Source organism: Rhagoletis zephyria, unplaced genomic scaffold (assembly GCF_001687245.7).
Source record: "Rhagoletis zephyria isolate East Lansing unplaced genomic scaffold, Rhagoletis_zephyria_1.1 Rzeph_scaffold_05533, whole genome shotgun sequence".
In the NCBI taxonomy this organism is placed as follows: domain Eukaryota; kingdom Metazoa; phylum Arthropoda; class Insecta; order Diptera; family Tephritidae; genus Rhagoletis; species Rhagoletis zephyria.
Window position 1 is genome coordinate 22,145 of NW_016162616.1, and position 15,690 is coordinate 37,834.

Sequence of the window (15,690 nt, forward strand, 5' to 3'; positions counted from 1 at the left end):
ACATATGCACATTGTATTCAGCGCTTATTCAGCTTACATTCTGCAGATTTACGATTATTTATATTTGTCATTTTCAAAATTAACACTAAAAGATTTACATTTGCAAATACTCGGTTTGTATATACGAAATGCGTCTACATTAGGGGTGGTCCAAAAATGCAAATGAAAATCAAATTTTTGTAATTTTCTTGCTGCCACCCCAACAGAATTATAGAAAATGGAAAATAAGGAGACAAGTTATTTTTTATTTCGAAACACGGTTTTGAAGTGCAAAGCACATTTTTTCGTAGAATTGCTATAAAATCATTAAAAACAAATAATTTTTGATCGAGTAAAAATATTTGAGTTCAGTTTTAGCTCTAAACTTTGACTAACCATTTTTTTCAAAACGTGCGTGATATGGTTACGACCACATAAAATAATAAATTTTTGTAAATAAAAAATGTGCTTATCGGTTATACAAAAAAAAAAAAAAATGTAAAATTTTCTGATTAAAAATGCATCCTTATTTTATTATTTAAAAATTTCTTAAGGGTAATATTTTCATTCGGTCAAAAAATGTTTATACTTAAAGATTTTATAGCAATTTTGCGAAAAATTTACTTCCCCATATGAAATATATGGGAAACTTCAAAGCCGGGCGGACAATAAAATTTTAACCGATTTCAAAACAAAAATAAAATGGGTAATCTTATTTTCGATATTCTTCAGTTCTAGGGGGTGACTGGAAAAAGAATTTGGACCACCCTTGTGTGGATATGTTCACTAAAGTGGTCCAAACATGTATGTAAAAAAACAAGGTCGCATTTTTAATGCCGCCACCCCCTAGGATTGTTCTATACCGACAAAAAATATACCACTATTTTTTATTTTGAAATAAAAAAAAATTAGGGAGTGCTCAAAGCGCTAAAAGTTTTCAATATATTTTCTATGGGGATAAAACAACTTTTCATAGAAATAGTGTAGAATTCTTGCAAATCAATATTTTTCGATCGGAAAATTTTGCTTATCTTCAGGAGGTTCCCATTAATAATACCCAATTGTTCCTTTAACCATTTTTTCATGGTAACTAAATTTTATAGGTCCTAGAAAATGCAATGGGGGGGGGGGGACCAATAAAAAATCTTTAATCGTAAAAAATTATTAAATAAACAATTGGATACTAATATCTGAAGTCTCCTGAAGAGAACCACAGTTTTACGATTGAAAAATATTGATTTTCAAGAGTTTTACACCATTTTTACGAAAATTTGTTTTTTTCCCCATATAAAATACATGGAAAACTTTGAGCGTTGTGAGCACTCCCTAAATATTTTTTGATTTCAAAATAAAAAATAGGGGTATATTTATTTTCGGTTCAGAACAATCCTAGGGGGTGGCGGCATTAAAATTCCGACTTTATTATTTTGGACCACTCTAATGTACACACGTTGTGTCCTTTGCGAAGTCGAATAAACTACTCGAACACACATTCATAGGAAGGAACTAAAGGTCGCTGTTATCTGTATATTTTCTTTGGGGAAAGCCAACTATATTTCTATGGTGATTGCCGCGAAATAGTGGAAAAGGGTGGTTGCCTCTGCATTAGATGTCAACTAACTTGTAACTAAATACTTTTGGACATAAAATATCGAAAAGAAAAAAAATATTTTTTGTTTTACTTTTTTATTTATTTACTTTATTTTATTACATTTACATATGCTGCTGGAGGTGGTCCTAAATTCTTACTCCGTCAGACATAACTTCAAAATGAGAATATAAATTATAATTATAATTTCTATCTTCCTTTTATTTATTCTCAGTTCGAAAAAGTATTTGTGAAGTACAGAAAGAAAGTGAATTCAAAGCAAAATTTGAATGGGCATATGCAAATCGAAACTTGTTTAAAGAAAACCATCTCCCGATTACGTCTGCATTACCGCTGCATTACTTTTCAACTAGTTTCAAGTTAGTTTTTTATAGTTACCTACAAGTTCCCGCAAATAAAGCTAACTTCAAGTTGGTTCCTATCAATTGGTTATTTTTTTTTTCTGCAGGCCCTATTTGCATAACGCAACAGTGCGAATACCACTACATATCAAATTATTGTTTATTTGCTCATTACACTTTAATTTATTGTAGAAAGGAAGCGTTTATTTGTCTGCGTGTTCGTGCGTGCATGTGTGCGCATATGGGGATTTGTTAAGACACATTTTAATGAATCAAAGCGCGGCTCTTCGCTGCGTGGGAGTTATGCAAGCATTTCCATAAAAATGCTACAACTGTCAGAAACGCGCTGACACTTCGACTATTTGTTTTCATGCTTAAAACATTAATGTTTAATTACTTTTCGCTCTTTATATAAAACTTTAATTATACAATTCATGGCGAAAAATAAATAGCTGCAGCTGCAACACAAATGCGCTCGCGCCTTACATATGTACATACCTACGTGGTGGTGGCTTACCCACGATCACTGCTGGTAATCTATTGCATTTTTTTTTTTTATAAACGTATTAATCTCATTTCCATTATCCATTGGTTATTTATGTGATTTTAAATTAAAATGCGTTAAAGAGCCTTCCTCATTCGAATGTAAATATTTATGTTTTAAGAACATTTATCATACAAATTAAATACTTTGATGTGAAATGAATTGTTGGGGAAATAAAATTAAGGGAAATATACTTTATTTAATTACGCCTTTGCAAAGCCTTGCAATTTCGATTATTTTTTGTATTTGCCAATAAATTTTATGAAAAATTACTACAACTTAAGTTAAGTAAACAATTATGGTTTACTATTTTAACAATTCTACATTGTGCATTTCATGGAATTGAAGTTGAAGCACAAATAAATGAAAGCCTTAAACACAAAACAAACTGTGCGCTTACAAAAAATCGAACAATAATTTTTAATTTCCAAAAGAAGCGACACATGTAAGACCGCTCCAGGAAGGCCAACGCCGCCTTCTTTGCCTGCAAGATGGCTATAGTAAAGGGGGGAATACAACCACATATAGTACACTGAACGTATGTACACAGCTATGATAAGGCCCATCCTCTTCTATAGGCTCAACGTATGGTGGCCAGCTTTAAAAAAGTGTTTGCCCAGAGCCAAGTAGGAACGGGTACAGAGGACGGTTTCCATGCATGTCATATACGCAGACCTCCAATCTCCTACAAACAGTAGGTCACAAATTGGATTAGAAATTCGGCCAAACACATAGCAAAAGTGTAAATGCCAAGTATTTTTCCTGTAAATGTGACGGTTACTAAAACAAACCTAGTGTTTAGTTACGAATGACTAGACTAGCTGTCAATCAATTTGATTGGAGCTGAAAGCTGTGCTCAACGTCATTCTGGGTAAACGTGGAAATTTGACTCCGAAAATTACACAAATATTTGTTTGACGAACTACGAAACATATACAAATGTAGATTAGTATAATTTAGCGTTAAATTTTTACTTCAAATTGGGTACATTTAAAAAAATTTAATTTACCATCAAAAAAGTGAAAATCAAAAAAAAAAAATATTAATAATTTTTGAATATTTAATTAAATATAAGTATAGCTTTCATAAAAAAAATATCCAAAAAAATTACCGAAAACGGTAAAATGGAAAAGTATGGAAATGGCCCAAAATTTTTTCGCAATACATTTTAATTTTTATATACATATGTTTTTTTTTCTTTGTGTTGATTAAAATACGTTCCTAAAAATTTCATCGCAATCAGAGAGAAAAATATACCACTCATAAAAAATTTTCGATTTTGAGCCAAAACTCCCAAATGAGTGAAAAAATAAAATGTTAAATTTCAACAAATTTAGGGCCACTTGCATACAAAAATCAACGTTTTTGACCATTTTCTGTAATTTTTGTATATATTTTATATGAAAACTGTACTAAATATTTATCTGATCGCAAAAATTGTGTCAAATTCGGATTTCTAGCAACAAAAAACCCTTCAATACGAATTTTCAGAGCCATCAAAAATCGTAAAATTTCGCTCACAAACGAATTCCGCCTAAAAACCTGAACTTCAGGTAACTCTATTATATTTATGGACCTAACCTCGGAATATGACCAACACCACTGCGTACACAAATTGACTTTACTAGGTATGTAGGTCGTCGGCTTATAAACAAGAAAATTCATTTTCGTGCACAGGGCAATTAGCGTTTGTGCTGCTGAGTTAGGTGAACGTTCCAAAAGCTGCTTTCCTATCACTTCTTTTTAATAAAAGCAAGGTTTCACACGAAACAAAATTTTGACAATTCAGAATTTTTGTGAAAATATTTACAATATTTGGTATTTTAAAGACCAAATAAATTGAAAAAAATCAAATCAGCTGCTCTACTGCCACTACCTATTCAATATGCCTTGGCATGAACATACTACAAATATCTCTTGCCTATAAAAATTTTATTCAAATAGGAACAAATAACAAATTAAAAATTCATATTCCCAAATAGTAAAAAAGTGATAATGAGATTTTTTTCAATTCAAATTTTTTTATTGTTTAAACCTTTTTTTATAATTTTTATTACGCGCGAATACCGCAATAAATATTATAGCCGTAATTAGTAGAAAATCATCACTTTTATTTTAGACATTTGGATTTTAATTATGACTCACTCATATTTCAAAGCTTAATAAATCACTGGATATTATTAACTTTTTATGCAAAATTAAACACACAGTACATACATATGTAACTAACTAATGCTGTGCATAAATAGTTTTTTCAGGTTTTGCACAACACTGTACAAGAGTAAAAGTATATTTGCGCATTAAAAAAAAAAATAGAAAAATAAAAAAATATATTAAATTGTTCATTAAAATATTTTTAAAAACATATGTATGTCTATAGTTACATATATGTATGCATTGGTATGTGTGCATGTTAATTCAATGATTACATCTTTAATTTACTTAATTTTAATAACGGTCTTGTTTTTCAAGCAATGCACAATTATTATTAAACTGATTATTAATTGCGGTTTTTTGTTCAACATTTTTTTATCATATTTTGCAGGCATGGTAATAAAATTTTCTTTTAATTGCATATTTCGTGCTTTTTTGATTCATTTTTTTTCATTGTAAATTCATTAAAATTAGATGAGAAACATTTATTATTACTTTACAGTGTATAATCTTAGCAAAATCTACGCTTAAAACTAGAATTAACATTTGTTGTTGTTGTTGTTGTTAGCAGCTNACTCTTCTTTTTTTTTTGTAAATATTCAATGAGAAGGTGGGCTGATTGCTGCATAACATTTTGTGATACTGAAACCTTTGCCGGTGACTTTTGCCAGAACTCGCTGCTATTCAAACACCAAAAATTACGAACAGTGGCTGTGGTTGCTGCAGTTGATTTTTTTTTCGACCGATTTTATATTTAAAATTTTTGTAAATTTTTTTTTTTTTTTTGGGTTTTAGTAAGTCAAAAGTTGTTTATTACATTTAATATTTATCTCATTTAATACAAAAAAATGTTTTAAATTAAAAATTACATTTGTAAACACTCAGTTAAAATTATTTAAAATAACTTGTTTAAACAAATACATTAAACATGCATACATACATACTAGTATGTACGTATGTATCTGCATATGTATTTCAAAGCGCATTAATTAAATTTAAAATCTAAATTGTCCCAATTTCCCTCGCTCATTGTGGTAGACACGTAGCGGCGAGTAATACGAGTTGCCATTTAGCGCTGGTGCTACCCTGTCCGGTGCTGCCGGCTCCATTGCCAGTGCCATTACTGAAATTCTGCGATGCCGAGCCTGAAATCAACTCTTCAATATGCTGTGATTTGGCAGCGCAACGTGGCGCCAAAAGCAAATTGTAAATGATGAAGTAAACGAGCGCAATAATGCAAGCGGCAATTGCCAACCATTGATGTATGGACCTGTGCCTCCGATTGGGGCACCTTGTCGTCACGCGCCAATCCAATGACGGCACCCAAGCCCTTGCCTGCAAGGAAGAGTAGAAAAATGTAAGTTTAAAATTTGAGATATGAATAAGCAAAAGTTGGTATGTGTAGAAAGTTAGGCGCTTGAGCGGATTGTATGCGAACAGAGAGCGACAATTTCCACAATTGTTTCCGCAAATCATTTTGTTGATTGAATATTTTTTTAAAGTTTTGATCATAAAATTTAATTTGTTTCACCGAAATATCACCAAAGCCTGCCAAATTATCTAATAATATAATAATAATAATTTCCAATAGCATGCATTAGGGATGTCCCTACTTGAATTAATTTTTTTCACTGCTCAAACCTTCGTATCTGGGCCTTCATATCGCTTTTAGTCAACAAACGCTCAAAAAAAGGAAAATTTTTTTAAATATGCGAAAAAAATTTCTCTACAAAATAAAAAAAAAATTTATTTGTAATTTGTTTCTTCCAACAAACAAAAAAAAATTGTGATTTTTCAACTAAAAATACTTCTTTTATGTCACGCAAGCACGGTTTTCGAGTTGTTTCCAATCTGCGCATGCTCATGAGATGTTACAGATTATTTGATTTCTGAAACCATCAAATACACAAATCGTCGAATTTGCAAATGTCTTGACTGCGCATACAATGGGTTCGAAGGTAATTAGGTCGCTCACGAGTAGCCACGAGAAAGATCCTTAACCGCCTTTTTAGGATCGGACTATTTGTGGTCTAACTTGGTTCTCTCCGAGAACTCTCTTACACTCTAAGCAAAGTACGTACTGGCGGTTGGTGGGGAGCCATAGACAGGCCAGTCTCTTCGCCTACCCTTTTAACAGTTCGGGTATTCTTCAATTAAATATACATTACAACAGGCTACTCTCTGGATACCTAACAGAGAGATCACAACCAACTACGATTGCACAGGTACCGTATCGCAGAACCTGAATGCCCGCTCTGCATAGAGTAGAGGAAACTTCCGAACACATTCTTTGTGACTGCCCAACCATGGCTGGACAAAGATTAATTAATTTTAAAGCTCCTTGTGAATTGTTCCACCAAGGCTCTTTCAGGATTCATTAAGGAAGTCGAATGTTTACTGGGTTAGAGACTCTCTTTTCAGATACAAAATACCTCTCAGATCGCAGTGTCTCTTGCTCTGATATACCCTTGGAAACTTCACTCTCAGAGGAACATTCACCGAGTTTTAAAATATGAATGCAAGGGTGCTTATTATGGAACGGTTTACACTAGTGGAGACAGTTTCTCATTTTATTTGAAGGCACCGAAGGCAAGGTAATTTTTAAGCTGCATTAAGAACCAGGCACATCAGTATTGAACAATTTAACGTAGCTGAGAAATTCTGCTCCACGAATGATTCGTATGCTACTAAAGAGTCGTTTGAAATGGTTTATTTTCCAATATTTGTGTGCATGTTTATTAGAATTAAGTTATTATAAGTTACTAATCGGAGATATACAAAGACCTATTTAGCATGAATTTTAAGCTTAGGAAAAATGGACAACCCTAATGCACATGCACGAAAGCATGCAATTCTAGGCCACTCACATTTCTACTTTCATGAGAATGCAAATCTCATATCAAGAAGAAGCAACAGTCTTGCCTCTAAAACAGTGGTGGCCATGTCGGTTCGAACTTTTACAATGATAGCTTCACTTCGATAATTCAAAGCTTAATTTCCACATCAACAAAATTACATTAATATTGGCTCTTTACTAGCAGTCAACGTACAGGCATTGTGCAGGTTGCGGATCCGGGCTTTCGTTATTGAGTAGATGGATAAATGTTGGCCACCACTGGTCTGTCGTTAAAGCTGGCATTAAATTACTTTTATTCCAAATGCTGAATGAGAGGTACAACTGTGCTTCATGGAGCTCGCATGTATGTAAGTGTTTCACTATTTTGAGTAATAGAGTTGCCAAGTAGCCAGCTCGTAAGAAAAACAAAAAATCTATAGGAGGGATGCTCAAGAAATTTAAACGAAATTTTCTTCAATCAAAATTTGTTAAATCAGTTTGCTGTTCGCAAGAAAGATGCTTGTACACATGTATACATCTATTTCTTCGAGAACATTCATAAATACGGTAAAGTACTATTCTTTTTTAAGCGACAGAATGAAAAATATTTCATGAGATTCTTCTTGAGAGCTGAATATTAAGCTTACAAGGGGAAAATGTGTTTAGATAAAAAACAATGTTGATTAAATATTACAGGCGGCCTACCACTCCGTACGACCCGGTTTCGATCACTGACTTGTGGGACATCTTAATTAGAACAGTTGTGCCTTCGAAATATTTTGTGGAATTTACACTACGTACTTACTCCACTGGGAATAAAAAAATTAAAAGTAAATGAAATGATATAGTTAATGAAATTTTCTAGAAAGTTTTTAAATATTTTCAGTTTTCAGAGTGATTTTTTCTCAAAAATTATAAAATACTAATTTATGGTCAGCGAAAGTTAAAAAGCTTAGCAAAGAGAATTCCAAACAAAAAAACGCTTACAATTTTTCTTTCAATACACGAAGAATAACTTTTCGGAAAACCACCCGTCTCACTTTCTTACACTTCCATCCAAACCATCTGGCAACTCTGCCCGCATTTACGCTCCTTACCAAAACACTAATCCAACCACTGAGTTACTTAGCAATGCCGAAGAAGGCCAACACAGCCACTGCCTGTCCGGTCGCTGTCAACTTCCTGGGCATCGCATGTCGCATATACAGTATAATCGTAATCCACACAACTCCGATGACGACCGGCTCGATAGCCTCCATTACAACGGTCAACCATTGGGTACCATCGCTGCTCAGCGCAGTGAAGCGTATAATGAAAACCGCAAAGCCGCCGATAAAGATATTCGAATGTCCACAATATTCGATGAATTTGTCGACATTGAAGAACAGCACCAACACCAAAATCAACCCAGAATAGGTGACCGCATACGTATCGCTGAATGTCCAAATGAGAAAACTGTGAATGCAGCTCCAGAATGTGCCGAATAGTATGGCGACAAGTGTAAGCACGAATATTTCCGGGCTATAGCGACGTATTGCCGACATGGGATAGACGAGCATGCCGGTCTTTGTGTGCCACCACCACTCCGGCGGGCTAAGCGGCATTTGCGATGCAAACAGCAGCACTAAGGCACCGATGAGCAGACACACAATGACAAGTATTAATGCCACCAGTGCGGCGTCGTGTTTCGAGTCACTCGAAAAGGCAAACAAATCGATGGGCGAGAAGAGCAGCACATAACCGATCGCACCCCACACATACTGACGGCATACCTCACCGCGTCCCTCCGATGTCTCGCGCACTGCAATGACGATGGCGGTGTTGAGCAGCGTCAATGCGGCCATCACGAAAATGTCGCCCAGCAGGCGGATGGCAGTGTAGCCGCCCAATGTGGCATCCAAGTCGCCAGTAATCTATGGATATGTGCGGGAATTCGTATGAAAGATAGTGTGAGAGAGAGAGAGAGAGAGATGGAAGAGAGAGAGTTGGAGGTATGATTAAATATGTGACATGTTGCAGATACATAAATGGGCGCAGGGCGGTGCAAATTGCTTACTTTAATGCATTCACTATCGGCCAGTACACTGCCTTTGCTGTCGTAAGGATCAATCACTTGACATTCAATCATCGGTTTGCAAGCGCTGCCATTCTTCAGCCCAATCATGTACTCAACCTGAGCGGTGGGGATGTTACACTGGAAGCCATCTGAAATAAGATAAACATTGAAGGTGAATGAGTGGCAGTGGCAGTGTTGGTGGCTTAGTTAATGTACGAATGTTGCCAAAATTTTGCAGCGGCTGTACGAAGTTGTATGAGTTTGTACGTGTGTGTGTGTGTGTGTGTGTGTGTTTGTCTGTTGGTGTTTATACTTGCAAATTGCTGGCCATTATACACGTTCGTAAATATGCTGGACTATGTCTGCCGTCACTTATACATGCATACATACATACATACATATATATGTACGTAGGTACGTAGACTTATGCTTGGGCATGTTTTGAAGGTGATAATGATGAGGTGAGTGCTATTGATGATGTGGTCATTGGTCGACAGTTGATGACATGATTGCCGGTTGACACTGTTGTTTACAAATCACCGAATTGACACGGATATTTGTTGTCACTAATTGAAAGTGTTTGCAAAACACTTGTGGCCTGGCAATTTGCTGCAATACGATTTATAGCCAAAAATGACACCCACACATTCAGTTAGGCCGCCATTAGCAAACAGTTAGATGTGTGTCAAGCGAAATGGGGTCAGATGTGAAAGAGATGACTTTTGTGGCTGAAATTTTAACTGGGCAATTGTATTGACTGTGATTTAAGTGACTTTAATGCAAACAATAATTTTGCCTAAAATTCTATTTGCTACATGTAGTGCGTGAAAAGAAGAGCCTTCATTTCGATCGAATAGCGTCTTTCAAGGTTCGCATGAGATTATGAATGAAGTTGAAAAATTATATTTGTACCAGCGACTAAAATTAAGTAGGTTATTTTAGTCAGTAGAAAAAAAGGAACAGTCCAGCGCCTTCGTCTTCGTCTGCAGGCTGTGTCGGAGATCGGAGAGACGAAAGCACACGCTAAGAAAAAATATCGATAATAAAAGCGATTATAATATCGATAGCAAAATCGATAAAAATATCGATATCAAAATCGGTAATAATATCGATAGCAAAATGGATAACAAAATCGATAAAAATGTCGATAACAAAATCGACAAAAATATCGATAACAAAATCTATAAAAATATCGATAACAAAAGCGATGACAATACCGATAGCAAAATCGATAAAAGTATCGATAATAAAACCGATAAAAATATCGATAACAAAAGCGATATCAATGTCGATAGCAAAATCTATAAAAATATCGGTAACAAAAACATTGATGACAAAATCGATAGAAATATCGACAAAAAAATCGATAAATATGTCGATAATAATATCGATAGCAAAATTGCTAAAAAATCTAAAAATATCGATAATTATATCGATAAATTCCGAAAATATCGATAACAAAAGCTATAATAATACCGATAGCAAAATCGTTAACAGAATCAATAAATTATCGATAACAAAACCGATAAAAATATCGACGACAAAACCGATTAAAATATCGACAACAAAATCTATAAAAATATCGATTACAAAATCGATAGCAAAATCGATAACAAAATCGATAAAAATATCCATAAGCATAACGCTGACCTGGATGACCCCACAGCAATAGATATTATAAGCTTGTCCCTTTTTTCGATTGCCAAATAAACTATAAACCTTATGCGGTATACCAAAGGACTCTTATTCCTAGTAAGTTTTACAAAGGACTACCGGCCAATTAACCTAACCTACATCTTCTTCTTTTTATTTGGCACTACAACCGTTTGTCGGTTTGCGCTGAGCCTAAACAAACTTCAGCAATCGCCTCTCTCCCTAGCGAATCGGCGCCAATTGTTCGTGCCGAGTGCAGACAGGTCCTTCCGCACTAGATCCTTCCATTGTGTTCATGCGCGCCATTTCTTTCTTTATCCACCCAGGTCGAAGAACATTTCACCGGAGCCCTGTTATTCATGCGTACAACAGCGAGCGCAGTCATTGTGTTTTTGCGCTTAACTATGTCGATATTGCTAAAAAGCTCTTACAGGCTAACCTAATATTCGCGGCTTGCGTTTTGGTACGCATGCCGTCGAATTTGTTTTTTTGCGTCACCCGAAATTGAATTGTATGCGTTTGTATTTGATTTCATTGAGCGAAACTTGAAATCAAAATGTCACGCAGAACAAAAATTGGAAATTGAGTTAGCTTCATACGCACGCTGTTCAATTTCGGTTGATCTCATACAAGTTCCATGTGCATGAGAAATTTTTGACAATAAATTGGCGGCGTGCGTGAATATTAGGTTAGCCTGTTACAGCTCATTTTCTCATCTTCTTTGGTACCCGTCGTCCACTCGAACAGGGCTTTAGAATTTCCTTTTAATAGTTTTCTTTAAAGCAACCAAAGCTTTCTCATTTTTATTCGACATCGTCCACATTTATTCGAGATATAGAGCGTGATTTTTTTTTCATCGCACAGGGCTCCGCCTTTTTAACTACCTACCGAACCCAAAGTGGTACCTTTTGGTAAGAGTTATACTTCGCTTCATTTCTAGGTTGACGTTGTTGGTGGTGTTTATGCTGGATCCTAAGTAAACAAACTGCCAAAAATTACGTCTGTCCCAAAACGTGTGTACGCTTTATGTGTTGCCAGGAAGTACTTTGTCTTGTCCTCATTCAGCTTTTGTTACGCTATCCAGCATCGGATTGAAAAAGTCGCACGAGGGCGAATCGCCTTGCCTCAAACGGCGCAGAGAGGTATCTCCCAATTTTAACTGAGCTGCAGGTGGTGCTCAACGTCACTCTACATTGTTGTATTCATTTTGCAGGAATCGGAAATTTAGGCAAGGGGTCGTACTGGCAGATTCTCTCCGTACTGTCAAAAGAAGCTTTCCAATCGAAAAAAGTCGGTATGTGTTGATTTGCATATCTAGTGTCCTCTCCAGGATTTGAGGTTTTATGCAAATCTGGTAAATTATGGACTTACCAGATCTGAAGCCACACTGATAGGTCCAATCGGTTAAGTATTTTCGGTCATTGAACAGGTGGGAATGCAGAAAGCTCTTGGGTGGCCATTTGGATGGTTCTTGTGTCAAAAAAAACTGAAAGTAATTGGGATATTTACATGACAACCCTATTTGTTATTCCTGCCTTGAAGAGACGAGATGGTGAAACTCTTTTTTCGTGTGTTTTCCTGCCTACATATGGTTTACATAGAGATTTGTGACGCGATATGATGAAAAACAAACAACTGCGTTCTTTAACACACTACCATGCTATCTATCCATATTTGTTCGTGGTCTAAATCGGCTGTCTATCAATCGTTTTCGGCAAGTCGACCAATGGCAGGCCCAGTAAGCATGCTGCTTTGACGGTATCAAACCAGGGAAGCTAATGTTAGGGAGTGGGTTTAAGCAGATAAGTTAAGAGTTAGTTGGCGTCATGCGAACCAGGTTTAGAAGTTGGTCAGCATTGGGTATGTCGGTGTCCAAGTCGGAATAGCAAGTAGTTCAACATACGACAATATCCAATTCGTAATTGCACCAGAGTTACACCGGTCTCTCGAGGCATATGAATCTTTTCGTCTGCAAAGTTAGTGAAAGTGGTTACGGTGAGTGTCGTTTATTTACTGTCTAATTGTACAACTTCATGTACATTGGTTTTGTGATTTAGGCATCTCTGCATCTCATCCGTGAATTCATAGCGGCAGTTTCTGACATGATATATGTACATTCTGACGTAGCAAGGAGGTAACTCGACTTCCGACAAACTACTTGTTGGATATTCTTTATATTCATATTAGAAAAAGTTGTTCCTAAGAGCTTCCCATAAAAACCATATGCCATTCGAAGACGACGTAAAATTGTAGGTCCCTCAAGGGCCATGCAAGTCTGTAGCTGCATCCACTGTGGCCTAATAGTCTCCGGCGACTGAGCTAGTACGGCATAGTTTAGAACCAGCGCTATTTACCGATCTGAAGACTTAGCTGTGGCTCTGAATTTTTTTGGCGATAAATGTTATGTGCGCGAAGAAAGCAAAGAAACTGTCATAAACCTATTAGATGAGTGAAACTCATTACTATGGCACTAGAGTACTGATGATTGATCACTAAGAGAACTTGCCCTCCAAAGTTTTAGTCCTGGAGGAAGAAAGGATGTATCGATCTCATCTAGTAGCATGGATTAACGAATCGTCCCGGAGTCTGCCGCGGCAGTTCTCTCACAGGAGCGATTTCAGTTAAAGTCACACAAGCTATCCGAGTTCTGTGAACTTTACAGAAGCCGAGTCGGTGCCCTTTTGAAGCCTGCGATTATAACTCTTTTGCCTCTGCTGTTAGAAAACCAAGCGAATATTTTCTAAACAAATGTTGTTTGTTTCTTGTATGTTCTTTAGACATCTGAGAGGATCGAACAGTATTATACGTAAAAGTATTTTATAATGTCTGGATATTTGATCGCAGGTTACAATTTTTTTTTTTTGATTAACTGCAAATTAGGTTTTAGCGCTACACTTCGTGTCACACTTTCACGCTAATGCTTTGTATTTAAAGTTTGTGTTTTTCGCCCTACTTTATTTAAGTCCACAGTCAGTTATTTCTTTATCGATTAGTTTGATTTTCCCACACCATCACTTACCCAACGGATATTTGCACCACTCCTCGCTGTGCGTATCATTTTCATTGCTATTATCCGCAGCCCGCAACACCGAATTCACCACAATATTATTCGTATCATGCGTGTAGACATGGCAATTCTTCACCACAGTATCACCGCTGTCTGTCCTCTGGGTGAGGCATAAGTGTGGTGGCTCAACGTAGATCTTCGTAGGCGTACCTTCACCAACATCCCGGGCAGCGCGACCAGCACGTTGTTGTTGCTGTTGCACCTCTGCGCTCAACAGCTCACCGCCATACTCAGCTGAACCGCCAGCAATTGCGCGTCTTCTGCGATAAGTCTCCGTTGAGGTGGCAACCGATTCATCTTCGTAATCAAACTCGGAGCTGTGCTCGGTAGAGGGCAACGGTGTGGGCACACCTTCAAACCATGGCGTGTACATATTCTCGTACTTGGTGGGATCCTGGCAGGTGTAGGTGCAGCGTGTCAAATTCACATTGCCCACCTTGCCCTTCCAATGATGACAGGTGGCCTCCTTGGAACAACGCTCTTGAAATATAACAGCGCCATGTGAATCACAACCGAAGCTGACCAATGGCCGACGCGCTTCCTCACGCTGCACTTCGGATATGGCAAAGAGGCAGGCGTACACAATTACGGCCAGTATCAGGAAGAGGGCAGTGAGGAAGCGTAGAATACGGCCGAAATTGGTGGCATTCTTGGCCGCAAGCCGATCGGCGAGCGGACCGGCAATCAGTGGGCCCAGTATTGAGACAAATGGCGCAATGATGCTGATGCGGCGATATTCGCTGAAATTCAAGCCAAGCAGGAGTGGTTTGGTGGCGTGCAGCACATGAAGCGCGGTGATGCCTGCGGAATGAGAGAGGTGAATTAAATTTTTTTCAAATTTGATAAGAGCTCTTGTTCAGAGTACTCACCGCTGATGACAAAGAACACCACCACTTTGAGCGAGATGAGGCTTCTATTGATGCGTGGCTTATCGCGTGTTGCACCCATTTTTTTTTTTTTTTTGACTAAAAGGCTACCTTAGGCTTATAATTAAATTTTTTAAACAAAACTTAAACTAAGAAAATGTAGTGGTTTGGTAGGTAGTAGGGTTCACAGGCTGATAAACAGCGTTTTTGAGTACTTTGGATTGGCAGGATCCGTTAGTTGTTGTTTTAGGCAAACAGCAGTCAAAATGCTCCGGAAGCAAATTTTCATTGACGGGTTTCATTCATTGTTTCATCTTCGTAGTCGTTCGTATTCATGCGTTGCGCACTATCTGCAAAGTGAAAAAAGGGAAGGAATTAGTGAATCTGATATTTAAGAAAAACATTTTCATATGGACTGGTTATAAGATAAATAGCGCATGTTCCACGGACAATCGCTTATTTATTTCATTATTAGCAGCTAATTTTTGCCTACGAATGCCATTTATAGGAGTACTAATTAACACAGGTCTTATGGCTTGCCATCACCAAACGTTTGATTTTTAATGGCTGCATTTTTTATTCATC

General features: G+C 36.8%; 1 protein-coding gene across 1 annotated transcript; it reads right to left on the reverse strand.

The window, feature by feature from the left end:
* Positions 1-5,567: 5,567 nt before the first annotated feature.
* LOC108372202 (uncharacterized) lies at positions 5,568-15,461 on the reverse strand. The gene is given in 7 exon segments (XM_017627845.1): positions 5,568-5,704; positions 5,706-5,896; positions 5,898-5,963; positions 8,594-9,376; positions 9,520-9,668; positions 14,192-15,040; positions 15,109-15,461. Coding segments are annotated over 7 exon segments (2,199 nt in total). The 5' UTR covers positions 15,188-15,461; the 3' UTR covers positions 5,568-5,622.
* Positions 15,462-15,690: the final 229 nt, after the last annotated feature.